Consider the following 24899-nt stretch of genomic DNA (forward strand, 5'->3'; position numbering starts at 1 on the left):
CTCAAATGGTAATGAGCCACAGAAAATGAAAGAACTAACAACTCAAGCACCTTTGCAAGCTAGAGACTTTCAAACTACTAAGGCCCCATAAAAGTTTCCAAAAGAAACAATTAAGCCAGCCATCCAAACAACCATGGTGAAATTCATGATTTCTCGCATAGTTTTCCAAAATTCAGGCAGGTATCTCAACAGGCACACAATAAAAACAATGGCAATAATGTGTACAAGCAAAGCTGGGAGTGACAGCAGAGACATGTAGCTGAAACGAAATTTTCAGAACGTAATATTTTTCTAAGATTTTAGCCTCCCCTCCAAAGGCCTGCCCTTCCAGTTCAGGAAGACTTCATGGCCTCCATTACAAACTGTGTTCCATTGCCCCTTCTCTTGGGACGTGGCACTAACAGTCTGCTCCTCCACTGCTAACCCTTTGCTGGGGCTGAGGTTTCCTCTTTTCTCATCTCCTCAGGACTCTTGCCTGCCACCATTCTTTCCTCTCTCCTTATCCTCAGCCCACTCTCAGCGTTGGCTTTCACCTCCGGTCTTATAAAGATAAGCAAGCACCACTACCACCGCAAGACACTGCCTCCTTGACTGAGCATGGGCCTTCCTGCTCTTGCATTCATCAGCCATCTCTTTTGAAAGAATTGTCTCTGTGTTTCTATTTCCTCATCTCTGCATTTACTCCTCCAGCCCTCACGATAGGATTCTGCCCACCACTCAATAGATACTGTGCTTATTAGGGCCACCAAGGGGGTCTTAACTGGAAAATCCAGAGGGCATTTTTCAAATCTCGTCTTTATAATGACCTATTTGCCACTATCAACTGTTGTTTAAAATTCCTTAAATTCCACCCCCCTTGCCTTTTTAGTTCCCTTAGTTTTATTTCTTTAACTTTGAAAATTTCTTTCTAGTTTCTTTTGTAGAAACCTCTTTTTCCAGACCCCACGACATGGAATACACTTCTGCACAGTTCAATCTTTTGAATATTCTTCTCTTTCCACATTCCATGTTTTCACAGATGACCTTAACTATAACCCCACTTTCAACCACCACCTCTACATAGTACAGATACTGGTGATCCACACTTTCATACCTGTATTAGACTCTGCTTTAAATACATTTCTTCCCACCATTTGGGGTCCATTAATGGAAATTATTATAACTAATCCTATTTTCAAATAAATTTGAATTTTCCTCTGGTACCTTATTTTTATCATATCTTCATTCTAAGAGGTTTTTTTTTTTAATTCTTTTATGCTAAGACATTGTTTGTGGTTGGTATTTGAGAAAACTCAGTAACTCTTTTGATCATTTTAAGAGTGCATCAGGAACTACTCTATTGCAATGTTAATTTAATTAATATAATGTGTAGTCAGGCAAGAGATGAAGATCCACTTGGTAAATGTGGTGAGATCACAGTATTGAATGACCTCCTTATATTATATAACAAGAAGTGGACATGGATGGAGAAGAGACCTACCTGAACTGGGAAAACCAGAGGTGACCATGGGGCCCAGCAGACGTAATTTTCAATGCAGTGATTACAAACATGGATTCTAGAGTCAGACTACCTGCATTATATCCTGACTTCATCATTTTCTAGCTAATTAATCTTAGTTAACCTTTGTATATCAGTCTCTTCACTGGTAAAAACAAGGTTCTGACTGTACCTTCATTAGGGTGTGTCCAGGAAGATTATGAACTAGTAATATAAAACCTGGGAAGAGTATCTGATGCACAGTTAAGTGTTCAATAAATGTTAGCAATCATATTATTATTTATATTTAAAAGTACCAAACCAGCATTTTAAAATGAAGCCAAAGTAATCATAATTATAGAAGCAAAAATTACAAGTGACAAAAGAATTACAAGAAAAAAGTATGTTAAAGTAGAGCAGATGGCCAGTCATAAACCTTGTTCAACTTCAATGATAGTCTACTTTTAATTGTGAGCCAATAATCAATCACTGTCAAAATACAAGGACTCATTGCCAAGAATGGAGTTTAGTACTATAATCAAATGTGACCTACCATGAAGTTAACCTGACATTTCACAATGTGCTTAGTTATTAATATAGCATACTATACACACTCTGAGAGCATAGCAAGTCTGTGTCATTCATCCCAAGCTTAGAACTAAGTCTGGTACTCTGTTAATGTTTAGTAAATGCTTATTGACTAGATTGGCATAAAAGCTAATTGTGATGAAAAGGTGAACAGTTTTTGTCGATAATCTGCATAGTCAATCTAATAATTTCTATTGACTATCAGGCAAGATAAGAACTTCCAGGACTATCTGCAGAGTAAAATGGAAAATTTTAAAAAATCCAGCAGTTGCTCATTCTTCTTAGAAACCACTCTGTTTGTAGAGTTATTCTCTACCTTCTCTGGCAGAGGTGTCCAGTCCAAGATTTGGAGTTTGGGAACCTAGATTCTAGTCCTGGGGTCTAACACTAATAACAGAATATCAAAATATAACTCATATTTTCTGGATTAGATGATTCCTAATTCATTTCCTGGCAGGTATTAAGAAAAACAAGATAACGCATATGGCATATGATGTTAGAACAAGGTGTGAAGTTTCTAATGATGCTGAGCTGGAGAAGGGAAGAATGAGAGGCAATTTAGCCTTGAATGCAGGATATTACAAAAACACACTGCATAAAGCTGAGGTATTCTGGACAGTTCCTGGAACTAGATCATGCTGAGAAGCACAAAACTAAGTTTCCATATAGATAAGAACAGGGCAACCGCTAGGAAGGGCAGGGCTTACAGACAGAGACAGTGAAAAAGGGATTGAACCACTCAGATGCCACATGAAAGTGTTGGTCACCTTCTAGAAGGTACAGAAGAAAGTACAATAGGGTCCATCTTACTCAGTATATTCCTTGCTAGAGAGAAGGGGAGGCCAGGTTTTTTGTACCTTGAATACCTTTATACTCTTTTTCACATCTAAGCTGTATTCCCTGCCCATGCCAGCTCATTGCCTGAGTCTACTTGAAATGAGTCTTTCTCAAAATGTACAAAATCTGGGAAAGCATCAGGGGATTGAATGGAGTAAAAGGTGATGCACACAAAACAGAAGGGGGCAGGCATTTTTAGTAAAAACGCTGCACGGATATAAAAATATCTGCACAGATAGAAAGATATGAAAACTCACGGAAAGTGAGGTTATTTTACCATAAGAATTAATTTTTCTATCAGACAGTGGTTCAAGCACCTTAGGAAAGTGAACCCACATAGTTTTTTGCCATTACTCTAGGTTGCAAAGGCTTTGACCAAAGAGGATTGAAAAGTGGAAGGATACTTATTATCTTGATCTCATTTGATCTGTACAAAAAATAGTTTATGCAATTGCCAAAAAAGTCAACTTTCATCAAGGATGCAGTCAGAGTTATACAGAAAGGCAACAGAATATTTCTCTTACTTCTATTTGTATGTGTGTGTATATGTCTGTATGTGTAAATGCTTACATGTATATATGTGTACATATGTGGCTATGTGCATGTGTGAGTGTATGTGTATAAATTCAGGGTAATAGGTTGCGGTATTACCATTTAACAGATGGGAATGTTGAGGTGCAGTAAAATTAAAAGATTTGCTTAAGTTCTCATTAGCTGGTTTCATTTTACTTATTTATAATGTCTATCAATCCCTTTACTTCCAAAAAATAATTTGTAATCACTACAGTGCCAATCAGGGATAGTGATGGGTGAGGTGACTGGTTTAGAGAAACTACTACTCAGCTAAGCTGCATAGATGGGGAGGAGTAAGGCAGCCAAAAAGTTCTGCATTTAGGTCCCGGCCCTGTAACCTTGTGAATGTCAGACAAGCTCTCTAAGCCTCAATTTTCTCATCTGCCAAAAGGAATAAAAACAGGCAAAGCTGATGTATGAGGCTTGAACAAGATAACTTAGTTAAATAGTTTATCTCAGTGTGCAGCACAGCCAACATTGGTGGATGGTGGCTGTGAGTGAGCTCCTCAGGAGATCCAGAGTTCAGCCTCTGCTTTATTTAGTCCTGTGTGTGAAACTATTTTTAAGAGCACCACACTGGCCTCTCTTAATAAAATAAATACACCATAGCTCCAAAGAATTCCAGAGGGTTTTTGTTTTTAAGACATAGGGATCTGGCTTCCATAGGAAGAGAGAAATCTGTGAACCCATTCACAGTGACAGAAAAACCCTGCTTTAAACCTTTGTGCTTATATGTCATCATCTCTCCCTTGCAGACCTGCAGCTATTGCAGAATGTTCTGCCCTTTTAGATGGCAGGATTACAAGAATGTATAGTTTAAACTTTGTGTTTTGCAAAGGATGTGCGTTATTTTCTAGTCTGGGAAACTTCAAAATAAATTAGCTGCTGTGTTTTCTCTCATTAAGTAAAGGCAAAATAAGTTCTAGTTGTTTTTTCTACCAATATACAGCTTATGTTTTAATTAAAACAAGAACCAGGCTCATGACCACAGGAAAAAACCATGGAACAGAAAGCCTAGACTATGTAATAGGGCTATAGCTGGAGAGTAAAGAGAAGAGTTTGAAACTGGGCATCCTTTTCATAAACATCTTTTTCAGGTGTAATGTGCAGTTTCCTCCCCCTCCTGCCAATTAACCAGGAAAGAGGCTTAGGGGCTGTCAGAGATGGAGGTTTCTGATATCAAAAAAAAAAAAAAAATGCATGTTCATGGGAAACTACATTTCTTTTTATGACAGTGAATTAGCACGTTAAACACATCTTCATTTTTTCATTTTTAGCATTTGAATAATCCCCATTTAGCCCTTAAAGAAGCTGTAACATTCATTGCTCCTAGCTTACCTAAACAGCCTGAGAACAATCATTTCAGTATTTAAGAGGTTGTCTCCAGTTCTTTTTCCATGTAATCATTAAGTTAGAACAATATGATTCTGGCTTTGCTAAGGTATGAAGTCTGGATCACACCAAATTATGATAAAATAATCTATGTTGTAGAGGTTGCCAAAGTAGAGTGTCTTCAGTTTCAAGTGGATTTAAATAGACTAGGATTTCTTATCCTCAGTATTACTGACATTTTGGGCTAGACAATTCTTGTTGTAGGGGATTGTGCTGTGCATTGCAGGATGTTTAGAAGCCTCTCTGGTCTCTACCCATTAGATGCTAGCAGCAACTCCCCGGTATGACAACAAAATATGTCTCCTGGTATTATTAAATGTTTCTGGAGTAGGGGTGGGGCAGGTAAAATTGCCCCTGATGTGAACCACCGCAATAAACTATATTCATCCTGGAGAAGCAGTAAAGTGTTGTGGCTAAAAGTAAATACTCTGGAGACAGAATACACCTAACCAGCTGGGTGACCCTGGACAAATTATATAAAATCTTCATGATGCAGTTTCCTCATCTGTAAAATGAAGATAATAACAGTAACTTTAGAAGACTGCTGTGAGGATTAACCAAGATAATGCCTGTCCCATGGTAAATGTTCAATAAACGTTAGCCATTATTATTATTTCATTAATTACTATGAAATTTCACAGAATTTCAAATCTATGCAATTTCAAAATCTGATGTAAGTTTAAATGCAGGTTAAAGAACCAAACAATCGAAACGTGTTTAAGAGGGAAATTTTGGGTGCAGTTACACAATTACAGATGGATATCTTTGTTTATGTTTTAGAGTGGTCAAGTTATAGACACTCAACTATTACATAATCCTGTAGCCTAGTTTGCTAAATGGTTTTAGTTATTGCTTAATATATTTTATTATCTTTCAAGTGGAGATTCCCAATTCATCAAAATTATGGGCTGCTGCCAGATGATTCTTCTGTAAATACAACTGTTCTGTTGTATTAAAAAAAAATCTTGACTTTATGCCTAGTGTTTTCCCTTGAGTTCTTTCTTCACCATTGGTCATATAAATATTATTATATTATTCAGTGAAATAATAACAAAAGCTACCATTTTTAAGAGCAACTTACTGTGTGCCAAGCTAAGTGTTTCACATATATTATTATTTTACTCAATCGTCAAAACAACCTGAAGTGTATCTCAGAAAGGTAAAGTTAATGTGCTATTCAGCCAGCAAAAGTCAGAACAAGGTAGGAGACGGCTGGCTGCTTTCAAAGCCTTTGCTTTTAAAACACAACATTATTATCAAAGTACGGAGAGCTACCACCTAACTCCCAATCATAACACAGTTTCCCTTTCTACAACACCTTCCATCCTACCTACATACACCCATGCTATCATTCACATTCCTTGCTTTTTCCCAAAATGGCTGTGAGGGGAGTGATCATAAAAGAACCTTGCTTTGAATACTTCCAAGTCAAGCATAGTGACTTAGAGAGAGAAAGAGAAACAGAAAGAGAGAGAGAGAGAGAGAGAGGCAGACAGGCAGGCAGACAGACAGACAGACAGACAGACAGACAGACAAAAATATATCATGGGAAGGAAGAAGCTCACTCCACACTGGTTTTAATGAGGACTAATAAAAATTGTCTGGAAGCTGAAATAGGCAAATGTTGAATTCACATTTCTCTGGTACAAAAAAAAAAGGACTCATCCAAGGTTGTATAAAATAGGTGATTTATCAAACTCATCTCAGTAATCCAATTATTGCGTACAGTATGCATATTTTACTTCAAGGTAAGGAGTAAAGTAGATGAATAAACAACTGCCAGAGGCATGATAAAGTAAGTTCACCATTTTGAGACAATTTTAAAGTGATGACTTTGAGTGGTGACCCAAAGCTCCAGGCCCTGAGAGATCCAGGGAAGATAAGGTTAGAAGTTGTGAACTTGAGGGTCCTGGAAAGAAAAATTATATGTCTAGCTCAGAAACAGCAACGTTCTCATCACATACTCTGAGAGTTAGCCAACTTTGCTGGGGCACTCCAGGCCAACATGTTTGCTAGTGTAGCAGAATTGATTATGTGGTCCTGGATAAGGCACAAGCAGCTCAAAGCAAGGTGCACGTGGACAATCCATTCCAAGCAGTCCTGATTTAAGCAGGAGGAAGTTTGTGGCTGTTATGGGAATTAAGAGACTCATCAGCCCACAGCATTATAGGATTAAGCAGGACCTCAAAAGTCAGCTAGTCCAGTCCTTATCACTGCACGAATTTTCCTTAATATTCCCAACAAGCTTACAATCTGTGCTTTGATATCTACAGTGATTGGAAAGATTCTTTTTATTGTTCATCAATTAATAAATTCCAACTTGGCTATTCTTTAGTCAGTGTCCCTGTGAACTCTAGAAAATGCTGGCTGTGGAATAGCCAGCCGCATAAGAGAATTTGGAATTAACTTTATGAAAGTGGCTACATTTTATAAGTATACTCAATTAATAGTTTTGACAACATTGGAACACATTAGGGATGAAAGGCTTAGTGAAGTTAAATGACTCATCTTCCAAAACACACACGTAGGGAAGATTCACTTCTTGGTCTAGGAGATCCCCCCAAACCACACCGAGTCTGCCACACAGGATTTCTGCTGTGAATTTCTAAATGTAGTCAGAAAAGTTGAGGATATATAGACTATAATGGAGAAAGTAGGCTATGAAGTTGAAGGCAGATTATCTTGAAAGCATTTCTTATATACAGTAGTACTTACAGATATGTCATCACTAAAGTCAATTTCATCCAAATCAAGGTATTCAGGGGCTTCCATTATTCTTCCTTGCACATTTTGAGTACGGTCAAATACTTATAAATTCCTGAACAAGACAGAAGCAGAAAAGAAAGGCAAAAAAAAATTAGCTGTTTTACAACCAAAAATAATGTCTATATTTAAACAAATAAGATGAGAAGGGTTATTGGGTACTAGTGTTGCCTTGGAGCACATTTCCTCCCTTCAACTATCTGCAGCCTGGCTTTCTAGAAGCAGCAAACACAGCGTATCCATGGTCCCCAGTGTGGCTCCCCAGTGGGCACTCAAAGTCCTTTGCTTTATTTGATATGTGCCTGTTTGTCTTTGCCAGAGCAGTAACTTGGGTCAGAATCTCCCCCTAGAATCAATATTAGAATTCACACCGACTCTTACCACAGCCAGGGTAAAAGGCAGGGCTTTGGGAAATGGGGAGCCAGCCTGGAAATCTTAGGAAAGCCATTTTCAAATGTTTCCTGTGGGCATATCCTTGGGTGTTGTACATGGAGCAATGAATACTGCATCTCCACAGGAATAACACAAGACAGAGACCACTAACCAAGAGTAATGGATAGTTTAGAATTTGTAGCACAACCTCCAGTTCACCCCTCAAAAAGGAAGAAAGAAAGAGGATCTAAGTGCAGATTTAAACCTCAGAGTTATTGCAATGCCCTCTGCCTCAAACAGCTTTGCCTGACTGTGCCATAGTGACCTGATGCAGGCCCCAGAACGTCTTCAGTCAGCTCTTGCCTCAGGGTCGCCTGGGGCAATCCTTTATATCTGTCACAGTAAGATACATCACCTCCCACTTCATTTTCCAATCACTTATCATCATCCCCATCAGCGGCGGCAGCGGCACCTACAGATGTCAAGAGCAGAAATATAGATCTCCTGACGGCGCCTTGGTGTGCAGTTATCTTCTGCAGCGCCAACTCTCAGATAGCAAAATCAGCTTCTGCTTCCTGCAACTTGTCTTTCTTATTGTAAAAATTATCTTACGTACCCAGATTTGAGTATCTGAAATAATTCATTTTGCCCTCTTTGATTCTCTAATCAAGGTGTACCTTGCTGAACAGTAAGGAGTGCATTACTGGAAAGTGAAAATACACCTAGCCTGATGAAAATGGGCCTCCCGATACAAGATTGAAAGTGTAAAAAGACCTACTTTTTAAAAGGAAATTTGTTCTGAAGGCATTTTTTTCCCTCATGTTGAGCCATTCTTTCTTTTTTAAGCTCTACAAATGGTATAATTATGATAAACAGAAAAAAAAACTTGCCATTCCTTACCTCAAACCCATCACTTGATTTAATTTTCCTGTTTCCTCTCCTATTTTTCCCCATATGTATATACCATTTTTAAAGTCTTAATTACAATAGATACAGAGTCCATCCAAGAAAGGATTAGGATGTTACTTCCATGTTTAAATGAGATTATTCATTTAGCAAATGTTAAAAATTCTTCTGAAATCACAGTAAGGCTTACAATGAAAAGAAAACCAACTTGTATTTGTAAAACATATTTAAAATCAGAAATTTTATTATTTGTAGAAATCTGAAAATAGGTTATCAAACAAATTGCTCGGTATAAAAATGTCACTTTTCTTCAATTCACAAAGATTTTCAGAGGAAAATATACGTACTCTGCTTGGAAATTACTCAAAACTACATTCTCTTCTACTGTGATGGATTCTGATACAATCCAGACTCTTTGGATACTAGCGTGTTCACTAGGAGACTTTCTTCCAATCCAATTTCTTTTCACTAAATCTGTACTCCGTGATGAACTATTGATTTACAGACTCTGTTCCCATGGCCTTGGTGAACAACACAAAGATGATGCTGGGTGTCAGGATATGGTACAAACATCAGCAGGAACATGGAAATATGGGGAGATGAAGCAGAGAAACATGCATCAGAGCTGGGGACCAAATGGATCTTTAAATAAATGAAACTATAAAATGTGGATGAACATGTCTTAATTAAGCAAATTAACAAATAACCATGCACCCCTGTTTGAGGTGCTTCAACAATATAGACAGCAATATCCAATTGAGTGTAGCCATTCCAATAGAATATAACCAGCAGATAATAACTCATGGCATCACAACAGGAATCTTTCTATTTGCACTTGCAGGATGTTAGTAAGGTTCATGATTCTACAGGCAAGAACCCAAGACTTAAAACAGGTTCAGCTCATTATAGGAAGTCTTGGGCCACTGCCCATATTTATTTCTGTGGGTTAGATGATCCCACCTTAGACTAAGGGTCCTAGGCATCTGGAGTTTGCCTCTACTTCCCAGCAGGCCTCCACATGCCATCTCCTTTAAGATGTTTCATTCTGTTTATGACCCAATTTATTTTGTCTGGTTTCAATGCTTGTCTCTTTCAGGGTGCCACTTTAAGAATATTTACATTCTCAATTATAATGTGCAGAAATCCCTGTGGTTTTCCAATCCTGACTACATTCCCTAACATTAACCGTTTCTTTACAGGTAAGAGTGAGTCTGCAGTTGTCCCAGTGGCCAATACAATGCCTCCTCTTCTCTCATCTGCCCTTCCACCAAGCCTCTGGCACTCTCAGGCACTCTTTTCTAAGGAATCAGTGACAAGATAGGAAGCAATAAGTTCAGGTTAGAGTAGCTGCTGCAAATGATCAAACATGATAAGGACACTGAGGTGAACTGTGGTCGCTTTTCTCATCCTGCGCTTCTGACACCTCCCACTCTGCACACCAATCCACTATGGAAACCAATAAGCCTTCTTTCAGACCCATGGCAAACATGCTCTAACAGAAAGCACAGCTACAGAGGGCATGCATTGGAGGCCTGTGAGCTGAATCTGGCCCACAGATGTGATTTGTTTGACCCCAGCAGTGTTAAAAAAAAAAAAAAAATTGAATCAGTTGCTAACTTGCAGACCTTGGGTGATTTCACATAAAATTCTGGATTTCTGGCTTTGCTTTAAATACCTGAAGCTCTGGCAACAGGGGTCTGCAGTCCCCATGGCAACAACTGGATGGAGCTAAGTCGCAGCTGCTCCTACCTGTCCATGGGGCCTATGTTCCCCATTTTCCCGGAGCCCCTCCGAGGCTGCTCTACTCACCGACATGCCTTGGGGACATTTGAGTGTTTGAACCTTCAAAGGAATTCAGTATTAAACAATAAGTACAACCATTACCCCCAATTTTGTATTGGTGCCTCCTGCCAAAAATGTTGACTTCATTTGTATTCTAAGATTTAATTTGTATTCTAAGATCATTTTAAATTCTCATACCACAACAGCAACAAAATAAAATTTCCTACAAATAAACTATTGGCACATCACAATTTGTGCTTTCACAGAATGTCCATTTTATCTCTTAGTACTAGGAAAAGAAAACCTTTGCAAACATAATAAAATGTTATGAGGTGGGGATTATGTTTCTTTCACTTTACAACTGGAGGAAGGAAGGGTTCTTCTTGCTTTGTGTGATTGGTGTGGAGTTACATGGTGACACTTCACTGCTGTGACTCCAGGGAAAGGGAAGAAGCCGTGCCAAGTGCAAACCCAGAAAAAGTCCTGAAGCCATCCTCTGTCTGGCCCAAACGGGCAGCTGAGAGGCAAGAGAGCCAACCTACTGAGGCCAACAAGAATGGGTTTATACCTAAGCAAAATACATTTTTTACGCTTTCCAGAAAGGGCAGGCCAGCTTAAAATCCTTTATGTAGGGTCAGGCGTGGTGACTCACACCTGTAATCCCAACACTTTGGGAGGCCGAGGTGGATGGATCACGAGGTCAGGAGACCATCCTGGCTAACACAATGAAACCCCGTCTCTACTAAAAATGCAAAACATTAGCCGGGCGTGGTGGTGGGCACCTGTAGTCCCAGCTACACGGGAGGCTGAGGCAGGAGAATCACTTGAACCCGGGAGGTGGAGGTTGCAGTGAGCTGAGATCATACCATTGCATTCCAGTCTGGGTGACGGAACGAGACTCTGTCGCAAAAAACAAACAAACAAACAAACAAACAAACAAAAATCCTTTATATAAGATTTTTATTGCTATGCATCATAGGCCCCTTTTGGATCTCAGGACTTAGTCATTTGTGAATCTGAATTTCTCCCCCATGCCATCAGCCCTGACCCTACAAGCTACAATCACTTGTTCCCAGGTTTTCTAAGGCCTTCCGAGGGCTTTCTTTTGCATGTAAGCCCCTCTCCTCACAGCACACCTCTTTTAAGATCTGTCCACCATGAGTATTGTCCACGGATTGAAATCATCCCATTTCTTTTTACTGGCATTGGCAATTCTTGATTTGTTATTTATTTAGGCAGGTATGTTATGTGTTTTAATTTTATTTTATTTTTTTGAAGTGGGGAGAGATGAGATGCCAGGGAGGGTGAGTACAGAAAGGTAAAGGAAACATTTTTCAAAGGTTTAGCTCTCCCAATTTGGGTAGGAAAATTGATACAGAGGGAAAGAATAAACAGATTAGAATGTGGGGACACAGGGCTGGGCTGCTGGGAACTATATGCTGTGCAGAAGCTGCTAATGACAGCTTGGCTCCCTTCTTTGGATGTGCCCACAGCACTGGGAGAAACCTTACTCAAACTCCAAACTGATGCCCGGCTTTCAGAACAAAACAAACAGCATCAACTATACTCAATGTTTGTAGGACTCTTCCTACTCTCGCAGAGTTTTGATAAACTGCCAAGAACAGAAGTCCCTCCAGTGCCTATTAAAGTGTGTGTGAGGGGCTTATGCCCCTAATGGGTCTATCAACACCATGTCACCTTCTCATGAGTGACCTCAGTCATGGCTCAACTGCTACCTTCCATGGAAGTTTCCTTTTGGGAGAGAGCTCAAAATAACTGAGAACCACATTGCATAATAAAAAAATAGACAAGCAATTTAAAAAATAGCCTCCTTGTATTATGATATTCAGGTGATATTTTTAATTTTTTTGTTGTGACTGGAAAACTGACTTTGAAAATAATTCCAAATGAAGACTTCCAAAAATCTGTTGCATAATGGCAGCATCACTGGAAAAAGCTTATACTGGCCAACAAAATTTCCTTGAGAAACTACACTCATTTTAGTGTATGCATTCTGGTGTGCTTGGCTCATAAAGGGCACATTGATTTGTGACTACAGTCACATATCACATAAATTGTTCTACTGAAAAAATTTTTAAAAATGTATTGCCTCACTCCACTTTACAAGGAATCAGCCTGGACTCATTCTGAAGGCTCATGTTACACAGATTTCTCCTTTTCTGCCAAAGTCGCTATTGCTCCATTTACCAGTATACGATGAGGCCTGGTAATCAAAAGTAAGTTGGATTTGTCAAAATAAATGAGCAGAGTACATTCGGTGATGAGGTAACTTCAATGGATTTGCATTATAACTTATTTATTTACCCTTTAATATACCAGCACTTGGGAAAACACAGCCGCTCCCTGCACCCCTACACACACACACACACACACACACACACACGCACACGCACACGCATGCCTGCCAAATTTGTACTGGGAAAAATTTTCGATTTGAAAGCCTGGACATCAATATTGGGCTTACTTTCTTCAATATAAAAACTTAAAATGATCACAAAATAAGTACTAGAAGGTCTGGGTAGAAATGTTGTCCCCAGTTGGCTCAGTAGCTTGGCTGGCAAGGAAGCAACTCATTCCAAATGTTGGATTTGGTTTCTTTCACTCTTTGATTCAACAGTGGCCAGAAGCATGGCAGTCAGTAAATGCCTCATCTTGAAGCAGAAAAATGATAGAGGCAAGAAATTTCTACTGGAAAGAGGCAACTGAAGGAGAGCCAAGAAGTACACATGAGGAACAAAGAAAAAGCACAAGCCCTGTGGACTTTATCCACTTCTTCATTTAAGGAATATTCTGGATGCATGTGGTGGATAAGACCTACACTAGTCTCCACACCAGGATGGAGTATATGGTACCAGGGGAGACAAACAAGAAGGCATGCTATTACAATATCATGTGGTGTTCGCCAGGACAAATAAATACACAGCAGGTTGAGGCACCCAATCTAGACCTTGGAGATAAGGGAAGTCAGCCTGCCAAAGCTGAAAGACGAAGGATGGAGGTGTGAATGCGGAGGGAGTGGTTGGGGCAGGAGGAAGTGTTCCAGTTGTCTGTGCTTTCAGTATGGGAACAGGCCTGGAAGTGAGAATTCTGGAACAGAATGTCCAGAAAGATGCATAACATTGATTTAGCATTGATTGCTGTATTTTTGCTTCTACAAAGGGGTCTGTAAGGGGGATGGTGAGGGTGGGGTGATAAATAGGGATTGTCAGGCGAGTATTTCCAAAGCCAGAGTGAACACAGAGCACATCTTGGAATATCAAATTTCTGGCATGTTTGTAAAAATACAAGTGAATGTTTGATATCAAACAAGGGACTTCAATGTAATATATTGAGCCTGCTCCAGCTCCTAGAGGAGAGCCTGCATTTCTTCCTTGCTGTCCTGAAGGAAACACCCACAGAAAAATTTGTGAAGAAAACTCTGTATCAAGATTTAGGACTGGGTGCTTTACATATACTTGCTCACTTAGTCTCACACAGATGTTGGGAGACAAATGTCTTTAAAATTTCTTTTGTGGAGATAAGGAAACCAAGGCTCAGGGAGGTTCTGTAATTGCCTCAAATTCACGCAACCAGGGCTTCTGATTTTAAGTCCAGTATTTTTCTCTCCTACTTCAACTTGCCAAAATGACAAGGTAAAGCAACACTGCCTCTGTGTCAAACATTTTATTTCTAAGAATCATCTTCAACATTGTTTAGCTCAATTTATTTACTGCAACCTGTGAGGGAGGCAGAAGGTATGCACCATAATTTGTAATTTGCAATCCTCTTTCATATTTTACAGATGGCAAACCTCAGGAATATCCCATCCAAGGTTATGCACTACTAAGTAGAGGCAAAGCCAGCTAACACAAATCATTTCCTGCTAACCAGTCTAGTGCTCTTCTGACTTGCCCTGGACTGCTCTGAATCATGGGTATGTCTTTGAACCATCTAGGTCAGAATTCCAGACATCCCTAGCCCTAAATTGTATTGTTTGGATGTTCATGAACCTAACTCCAAATGAATTACCCTTCTTTCCAGGAGAGATTAAACAGAAATGGTAGACATCATCATCATCATCATCATTAACAAAACGTATATAGACTTTGTGTCTCTAACATACCTTACCCACAGGTATCCCTGAACTAGTCTATAAGACAACATATTCCATAGCCAGTTGGTTTAAGTCTTCAACTTCACCTTCAAAGAAAATTGGATTATGACCATCCATTTTAATATCTTATTAAAAAGGCAAGGAAGATGGCACTGTTTTAGAAAACTTGATTCTAGAGTTCAGGATTTCTCTGAAAAATCCCTGTAAGGATTGGTCTTTTTGTAGTTTTTCCCTTTAATTTATACATTAAAATCTTGCAAGTGATTTGGAGGTCATTTCATGGTTTCTGAAATCCAAATATTGAGAACAAACTAACATATACCTCAACCTGAGAGCTTGGAGAGACTAGTTTTTAAGCCTAGGGCAGATATACATATTTTATGTACCTTTAAATCTGATCTCTCTTTCTCTCTCTCTCTCTCTCCTGTCTCTCTCTCTCTGTCTCCCTCCCACCCCTCTCTTGTGTGTGTGATTTAAAATGAGTTGAACATTTAAAATTCTTTTTAGAAGAAGGAAAGAATCCATGCTCACAGGAGCTGTGAAGGAGAAGAGAAAAGAATGTATAATACAAAAAAATACATGCAAACACAAATGCATACACATACACAAAGAAAAAATATATTGTATTCAGTTCTGAGTGTCACTTCTTTAAAAAGCCACAGGTTATCTGGAATATACCAAGACAGAGTAAGGAAGCCAAGAAAACCAGTGGTTGAGAAACTGTCTTATGCAATACAGCTAAGGAAATTTCTAATTTGGTGAAGAGAAAAAAGCTTTCCTCTCTAAGCATCTAAAGATCCCGCAGGTAAAAGGAGGATTTAACTTCAAGGGTAAATCTGGGAGGAAATATCAGCGATGTCAGTCTCAGTAAAGGCTTTGTAAGTATAGTATTTCAAATGGGTTTTAATGGAATGGGCTGCTTTGTGAAATCACACCCACCTCAGCAAGAAATTGTTCAAATAGAAGTCCTCTGAGAGAAGAAGATCAGAATCCCGCATTGTGAAGGAAGAATAGACAGCCTCCCAGCTCAAAAGATTTTGTGTAGTCTGAGATGGCATTGACAAACACCCGTGAAACTAAACCAATTCCTCAGGACAGTCCTGACCAATTTTACACCTCTTCAGAGTGCTTCCACGACCATCTCTGTTGAATTTCTCTATTCTCTTTCATCTGTCCTCATAATCCCACCAGGAACTTGAGTGAAATTGGAGGTTAAGGGAGAGAAAAGAGGGAGCAAGAGAGTTAAAATCAAACTAATTTTTAAAAGAGAACTGGAATAATGTTCATTCAGTGAACATATGATTTGTTCCCTGTTGTAAATGAAAACTTATCAATTCCACAAGGACAAAACTATGACCTAATGAGGTCCAAATAAGAAGAAAATATCTGGAAAGAAAAAGAAAACATTTCAAGCACTGGGAAGTTGAGCATGGGCTTAAGCCAAACAACCGTGTCTTGCACTGGCTTCTGGAAGGGAACTATAGAATAATCTGGGAACTGGAGCCCTTACTCAGTTATGTACAAGAAACTATCCAAATCCAACTTCCAAATTTTTGGCACACCTGAAATGGTTATGCTTTATTTTTGATTTTGCAAAGATTACTCAATGTCTACAGTGGATGTGTTTGGAAATTATTATTGAGTATGTATGGAACACAGATCACAATCCTGATTGCCATTTTAGAGAGAAGCAGACACAACAGCAGCATGCATGGGATCACTGAAGACTACATCTTCAGTTAGTTATCTTGGCTTCATTCTGATTGTTCATGAGGATTAAACTTTGGAGCAATCATAGACGAGTTATTCTCAAACTTTAGAGTACATGAGAGTCACTCAGATGGCTTATTAAAACAGACTGCTGGGTCCAAATCCCAGACTTTCTGATTCAGTAGGTCAAGGTGGTGCCCAATAATTTGCATTGTAATAAGTTTCCACGTGATGCTGATTCTGCTGGTCCCAGAATCACATTTTAGAACCACTACCTAAGCTAATGGCTATCCTCAGCTTTGGCTACATCTGCACTTAATTAAAAGATGGTGACCTCTTCCCCACATGCCACATCTATCCAGATGTTAACTTCATTATACAGGATTCATGCCTAGTGCCCTTTTGATTAAGCTGCCTCAGTGGACTCAACTAAGCATTTCCCATGAAGACCACCCAGCAATCTCAGAGGGTCTTAGGTCTTTTTATTTTTATTATTATTTTTTCAATTTGTTGTGCTATACAAGAGATAGACATTGGCACACACGACTTTACACAATTTGGGCCTTGGCTACTTTAAAATTTCCTTTCTCTATAGCACTTCATGGCTACAAAGATGTTCTTAGTGTCTTCCGTTAATAAGGTCCAGTTTTATAATTTTCAATGCAGCCTTTTTAGAACCAGGGTCTCAATTTGGGGATATCGATTCACTAGAACGACAGCATAATAAATCCCAGGTCTATTAACACAGGAGAAAAATGAAAAAAAAAAAAGCAAAAATCTACTAAGAATTTGCTTAAAAATCAGTGCTTATATAAATGTATATGAAGACACTGAAAATAATTACTCACTGTATCGGAAGCAGTCCAAAGAGCTAACCCAGCTAACTGAGAAAAAGAAAAACCCAGCCATATATTTTTAATTAGAATTATAATGTGCTTAGTTTTATTGAATCCAAATCCAGAGATCAAATTATTATAAGGATTTTATAAATCCTTCCAATTTGTAAATGTACCAATTTGATAACTAAAAAAAAAAAAATTCCCTATAAAATAATATCCTTTTTTCTGAAGAAAAGAGTATAGTTTAATATATATTTAGATGATTAAGCAAGGATAGTGAGTTAAATGTCTGAACAATCAAATATTTGCACATCTGTACATACACATAGAGTATGACTTAGCAAGTACTAATTCTTTAATCCAATGCTTTCATTTGGCCCTAATTTACTAAAGACACTTAGGGTAGAGATGACAAACAAAATCTGCTTCCACCATAGATGAGGTACTATTATTAAAAGTGCGAAAACTGAACACTGGACACCTACCTAATATACTGAACACTGCACACCTACCCAATATACTTCTAATATGTGTGGAAGCATTTCAAAAACAACGTAAGATTATTTATGTGTACCTTTAAAATTCAGCTAGGAAGTATTATCTTCAGTTTCATCAGTATGTTGTTTTTTAAACACAATATCTTGCACAGAGTAAATAATATATTATTTATGTTGAGTTCATTTCCAGACTGAAAACTGTTGAGTTGCTTTATAATTTTTACATTAGAACTCTCAGTATTGTCTTAAATAACAAATGTTGTGATGACTATTTTTTAACATATAATAGCTTAATGTGCATGTATTTTCTTGCACAGTTTCCTCTGAAGTCTATTTTTGAAGAGGAGTCAGTTTTCTAGAGGCCCTTTCAGAAACTGTTGATGAGCGCTATGAAAACTTTAGCTATACTCTCCAACGACAGGGTCTGTTTTCCAATAATTAAACTTGAATTCTTTGCCATTAAGCATATGGAGAAAGAATAACATTTGTAGGCCGTGGTGTGGGTTTTTCCTCTTTGGCACCACAGAAGGTCACCAACTTCATTTTGTAATTAACCAACATAAGCAAGAAAGGACTGAGAGCAGAGAAGCTTGAAGAGAGGGCTGTAAGAACAGCTGGAATAAAGCTGCATGCTGCCAAGTCTTTCAAGAAATAGACTAAGATAAAGTGAGAAATCCAAAGTGGAGTGATCAGCAACATTAATAAAATACTGAACTTGGCCCCTCTAAGGATTTCAATTTCTGAATCATCATCTCCAATCCAGATGTCACCATATGTCAACTTCCTTCTCTCTGAAAGGAGGAAAGACATCCAGAAACAGACAAAGACTAAAATAGTTAAAGGAAGAATATCAATCAGAACCAAAAAAATTTTCCCATAGAAAAACTCTACCTGCTTGTTTCCAAAGATAACTGGGCAATCCATGTACATCCTGTTAGTAGACAAGGGATCTGTATCATTTCTTGCATTCGAGAATTCTGGTTTTCCAGTACGAATTAAAACTGGGATATATACCACCACACCAGCCACCCAAAGTACAGAAACCACCTTCAAGGAATGCTTCTGTTGGTCCAGGCTTGGATTCTCACCCAAGGAGTGGGCAATTTGGTAAAGCTTCCAGTGGTAAAGCAGTGCAAAGTGTAACATGAACCAGATGGCCAGTGAAGTTGTCAGGGCTGATGTAAAGCACAGAACTTTGCAGCCAGCTGAATACAACATGATACCAGAAGAGTAAACAATTTTCATAACATTCACTACCAAGTTTTTAATAAGGTGGACAAAAATAAGATTGAAAATTAGAAGAAAGAATGTCTGTAAATGCCCAGTGCTACATCTTCTTGTAGAATAACACAAACATGTGTTTCCCATGATGCTCATGAAGATTAGGATGGTACAAGCGATATCTCACGCACGTCTGCAGAGGGCTTCATGGAAAATGCCGAATTGTTATCTCAAATGTCTTTTTCTCTTCTGTTTGTCACTAGGCTTTTGGAAAACTTTTGAGAGGTCTTTAGTGAGACAACCTGGATTTTTAAATAAATCCACTATGTTGACAAAATCATCAATTGATATCACCCTAACAGTTCAAAGTCTGTAACAGAATTCTGCTTGCTCCAGTGATGAGATGCTGAAAACAGAACTGCTTCCCAAAAGGATTCTGTTTTGTCATCTCCAGGGACTTGACTATGATAAGAAAGTCCTAGGTATCATCACTTAATTAAAAGTTCTCAGAAATGTATTTACAGTACTGTAATATAATTTCCTATATACAGTATAATACAATTTTCAAAAACTGTAACGGAGAGAATAAAATTAAATTTATGACACAAAAGAAAAGCCAGAGGTTGAAAGTACACCACTCCACTCATGGAAGAAAGTTAAAGTAAGGGATGTCTCAATAACAATGAAGATTTCAAAATAAAAAAATGACAAATTAAAAATGAGAGTAATAATATGACAGAGATTTATACAAGTGGAATGGCTTGCTAGTTTCTCTACAATTTTGCAAAGCAGAAGTACTATTGCCTGTTCTGATGATCTTGTAGGGACGTTAGAAATACAAAAGATGGTGGAAAATACTTCTGAAGGAAGTAAGGATGGTTACAAAGAAGGAAGGAAGAAGGGAGGGAGAGGGGGGAGGGAAAGAGGAGGGAGAAAAAGAAGACATCTTTACAAACAAGGGGATTATGTCCACGAGCAAATATCTAAACTATCGGTGAAGGAAACATTCAAACAATTGAGAAGTGATTAGGGAGACTTTCCTTCCTACAGCACACGAGGCTAGGGAAATATTTCTCTTCTAAGTATGACTGCAGAGTACAGAACAAGAACAGAAAGATGTCATTGAAATACATTGCTCGAGTAATCGGGCATGAACTCACTTTCTGGATGAACCCAAGTATATTACAGTGATCCACTCTAGGACAAACTATTTTCCCTCTACTGCATTTGCTTGTAGGTTTTGCTGTTGTCAATCATCCTGTCCTATACTATCGAAACACAAGCTTTAGCCTGGCCCAGTGGTGTAATGGAGTGGCAACAACTTGAACAGCTGTGCACATCTCTTCCAAACGCTGTGTTGGTGACTTTGTGTTAAGAGCTTACAATTGGCCTGCTGGGAGTATTTACACCATGGAAATTGGCAAATGTTGCAAATCACAGCTTTTTTAGAGGAGAGCTGTTTTAGAAACAACATTGGCCTGACCAAAAAAATACAGATTAGAATAAGAAATTAGCTGATGTTTTATTTACATAAAGATATGATCAGTATTTGGTATTGGTCAGCCCTTTCAGGAAGGGTATGAAAAACTCCTACTGCTGCATGTTACATAAGATGTTTATGGCTGTGGAAGCAGATGGGAAAGCTGGGCCACACAACCCTACTGTGGGGAGGTGGCGACTGGGGGCTGACAGTTTCTATTAACCCCCCTTCCCCTAATTGGCTACTAAGATTGTTAACTCAGAGTCCTCACACATTTTTCTTCCTTAAGAAACATCCATTTTCAGTCAAATAGAAACCCCTGTGGTTCTAATAATAAAATAACCTAATAATAATGCTGGGTATTATTTATTTAACACCAACTTGAGCCAGACACTGTGTTGGTGTTTTGCTTTACAATTTTAATCTGATTTAATCTTTAATATCACTCTCACTTCACAGATGAGGAAATAGAAGTCCAGAGAGTAAAGCAGATTGCTCAAAGCTAATAATGATGACAGGAATCAAAGCCCGGTAGGATTGATTCCAAAACCACCAGTTCTCAGTCACTGCCTTTCCACACATGTCAGATTGCAGATTTCTGTTGACTTTTCTCAGTCTCTCTCTAATGATTTATAATTGGTACACCCAACATATAACACACTGAGAAGAGTTTCTTTGAGTTTATAATATACAAGTCATGCAGGTTTTTGAATGGTAATTTGTCTTCTCCCTTCTCTTTCAAAGACAGTCATAAATATGGTTGTTTACACCTCTGTACCTCATAAAGACCTCCAAACATTCTGTACACCAGCTCAAGATGACTTGCTTGAAATGGAAAAAGGCTGTTTTCAGCAGTAGTTAGCTCCTATACTGGCAGTGTGTAAGTAGAGGCACAATGACCACCTGAAGTAATTTTTTTTTTTTTTTTTGAGATAAGGTCTTGCTCTGTTACCTAGGTTGGATAACAGAAATCTGATCAGAGTTGACTGCAACCTTGAACTCCTGGGCTCAAGTGATCCTCCCACTTCAGCCTCCCAAGTCACTGGGACTACAGGAGCATGTTCAGCCAATTTTTAATTTTTTTTGGAGAGATAGGGTCTCACTATGTTGCCCGGGCTGGTCTCAAACTCCTGGTCTCAAGTGATCCTCCTGCCTCAGCCTTCCAAGGCACAAGGATTATAGGCATGAGCCACCAGGCCCAGCCCCAAGCCTGAAGTAACTCTGTAGAGCAGTTTAAGAAAAACTCTAAACAGCAGGCATCATATAGCCCACCTGAGTTTGAGATGCAATTTTGGCATGATAAATTGAGAAATTATCTAAGTGATGCTATTTCTCAAATTTACACAAATAGTAACAATTTACAGCAAATAATACTGACTTTCTACATGCGTGATATGAGGACTAATTAGAAAAACAGGGCCGGACGCGGTGGCTCACCCTTGTAATCCCAGCACTTTGGGAGGCCGAGGCGGGCGGATCACGAGGTCAGGAGATCGAGACCACGGTGAAACCCCATCTCTACTAAAAATAGAAAAAATTAGCCGGGTGTGGTGGCGGGCGCCTGTAGTCCCAGCTACTCGGAGAGGCTGAGGCAGGAGAATGGCGTGAACCCGGGAGGTGGAGCTTGCAGTGAGCCGAGATTGCGCCACTGCACTCCAGCCTGGGCGACAGAGCGAGACTCCGTCTCAAAAAAAAAAACAGAAAAACATATTTTGCAAAACCAAAAAAAGCTTATATGAAACTTTGCAAACAATTAGCCAACATGTCATATGTTCCTTTGCATTAGGATAAAAAGGACAAAAAATATGTGCCATTTTTTCCTTCAGGTTTATATCTAGACTAGAGAAACGGCCCACATTAAAATATGAGGGGAACAAAGTTAATTTTTGTGAATATTTGCTTGACTGATGAATAATACTTTCTGTTAATAACTGTGAAACAGAAGGATTAAGAGGTACCTTCATAAGACTGCACTTAATTAGCTGTTTATTAAGAAGCAGTTGTGTGCTCAGCATGGCCTGGATTCTAAGGATGGTACACAGGGTGCCACTGTCCCATCCTTCCAGAGGTATATGATTTGTCAGTAAGAATACACGAAAGTACAATACATGTCATATATGTTACATTATATTGCATACATACATGTACAAGAAATATGAAATATATTTATATTTTAATAATTATTGGCCAGGCGCGGTGGCTCACACTTGTAATCCCAGTACTTTGAGAGGCCGAGGAGGGCAGATCACGAGGTCAGGAGATCGAGACCACGGTGAAACCCCGTCTCTACTAAAAAAATAGAAAAAATTAGCCAGGCGTGGTGGCGGGCGCCTGTAGTCCCAGCTACTCGGAGAGGCTGAGGCAGAAGAATGGTGTGAACCCGGGAGGCGGAGCTTGCAGTGAGCCGAGATTGCGCCACTGCACTCCAGCCTGGGTGACAGAGCGAGACTCTGTCTCAAAAAAAAAAAATTATTAATAATATCAATAAATTAATATCAATAAAAAGAATAATCCAATGTAATAAACTGCATGGCTATGAGTACAAGAGCAAAATGTTCAGAGACGTGTGGGATCCATGTGGGCCATACTATTTTTTTTGAGCATACAGTTTTTTTGTTGATATATAATAGATGTATATATTTTGGAAACGTAATATTTTGATACCTGTGTACAATGTATAATGATCAAATTGGGGTAACTGGGATATCCATCAACTCAAACATTTAATTTTTCTTAGTGTTGCGAACAATTTTTCTCTTCTAGCTATTTTGAAATATACCATTCTATTTTTAATCTCCAGTTCACAGAAAAGGAAAGTGACGCTTGGAAAAGTGAAACCACTTGCTCTAAGTGGCAGGAAGAGATGGCATTGAACCCCAGGGCTCTTGCATTCAATAGCTCTTTTGGAAAGAGAAAAGGAGAAGTGCAGCTGACTGGACTGTGAAGCAAAGGAGCTAAGAAGCCTGGATGCCAACCCCAAGGGTCCTGAAGAGTCCCCCTGAGGAGCTCCTTACAGGAGAAAGCCCATTTCTCAGAGGCACATACATGGTCCAGAGCCAAGAAGGTCCAGAGAGCAAGACTGCATCCTTCGCCAAGGAAGGTGACTGTGATGTGGACACTTCAAGGAGGAACAAAAAAAAAATCTTCCTTTGAAAACCCAACATTGGCTCTGCCAATTCAACTTCACCGAGGTCCTTTGAGAACTGAGTTCAAAGGTTCTCTACAGCTTCCATTTACTTTGGCATAAGATTTAACAGAAAAAGAATTAAGGGAGAATTTATATGGGCCAGGCTGTTTTCCAAATCTCAAACTGCTAAAAGTTATTTAGAATTTGCTTTAACTCGCAATCATATGTAAAGCGGTTCAGATGTAAATGCTTTCCGTGTGGCCTAAGGCAATCTAGGTTTCCTCAAATGCACGTCTGCCATTCGAATATTAAAGATTTTGATTGGCAATCTCAAAGTACATTGGCTTCCTCTTGATTAGAGACTGCTGTTACTTTATGCGACATTGGGTCAGAGGAGGAGAAATAAAACACACTGCCTTCATTTGGGCATTATATTCTCACAGTAGCTCTAAGATAAACAAACTTTGCAGGCTGAGAGAAGGTCATTTGCTCCTTTAAATTGAGTATGTAATATAAATAAATGTCTTCTAAGAAAGGAGGGCTGAAACTTGATTCTGAGTCTGAACCTATACAAGGGCACTAATTTATTTTAATGAAGATCAGTGTGGAGCATCTGTGGGAGTGCTTGCCTTCTTGAGATGAGAGCTGGTCTGACCAAAACCGATCCTTCACTGACTCAGAAAAATGCCACTTGAAACTGATTAGTTCACTGGCCAGAAGCAAACTGATATGTGCATTTTTATATAGGACAAAATGGAAGGAATTACCAAATCTCTTACTGTGTAATCAATGGCTGCCTACAGCTATTTTCAATTCTCTCTGAGGCAGTGATTTTGTGACCAGCCAGGGTAGTACTAAAAACCCCTAACCCCAAATTAAAAGTGAACGGAGAGAAACTTCAGGCTGGCTGGGGCCAGAGCAATTAAATGGTAATTGCCTTTTAGATATACTAATGTTGCTAATTATATTACTGTGCTAACTGCTGAGAAATGTGGATAAGAGCTCCAGGCCACTCTGATGGGAGAAGGGAGCTAAGATTTATTAAGCCTGGCGCTAAGCTGGATCCTTCAAATAAGTTATCTCCTGAAATCCTTATAATGACTCTGCAAAGTATCATTAGGTTCACTAAGGCTGAGTCGCTTGCTCAGTTAGTTCCAGCTGGTACATGACAAAGTCAGGAGTCTCACCAGGTTTGCGTGGCATGGGCTTGAGTAGAAATGG

General features: G+C 39.0%; 2 protein-coding genes across 16 annotated transcripts in view; both read right to left on the reverse strand.

Moving 5' to 3' along the window:
* SNCAIP (synuclein alpha interacting protein) overlaps positions 1–24899 on the reverse strand; it is a 201732-nt gene that overhangs the window by 65604 nt on the left and 111229 nt on the right. For 11 of the 15 annotated variants that reach the window (XM_058440565.1, XM_058440569.1, XM_058440568.1 and 8 more), the window contains one exon: positions 7583–7685. In XM_058440565.1, the coding sequence (XP_058296548.1) occupies positions 7583–7639 (57 nt within the window). In that variant the 5' untranslated portion in view covers positions 7640–7685. Of the gene's footprint in view, positions 1–7582; positions 7689–8902; positions 10207–24899 lie in introns of those variants that run through there. The other 4 variants (XM_058440575.1, XM_058440573.1, XM_058440572.1 and 1 more) reach the window with 2 other exon arrangements.
* On the reverse strand, positions 18310–19280 carry LOC116470891 (uncharacterized). Its single transcript, XM_032156576.1, is given in 2 exon segments — positions 18310–19253; positions 19256–19280. Coding segments are annotated over 2 exon segments (969 nt in total).

This window comes from Hylobates moloch, unplaced genomic scaffold (assembly GCF_009828535.3).
Source record: "Hylobates moloch isolate HMO894 unplaced genomic scaffold, HMol_V3 SCAFFOLD_6, whole genome shotgun sequence".
NCBI classification, from domain to species: domain Eukaryota; kingdom Metazoa; phylum Chordata; class Mammalia; order Primates; family Hylobatidae; genus Hylobates; species Hylobates moloch.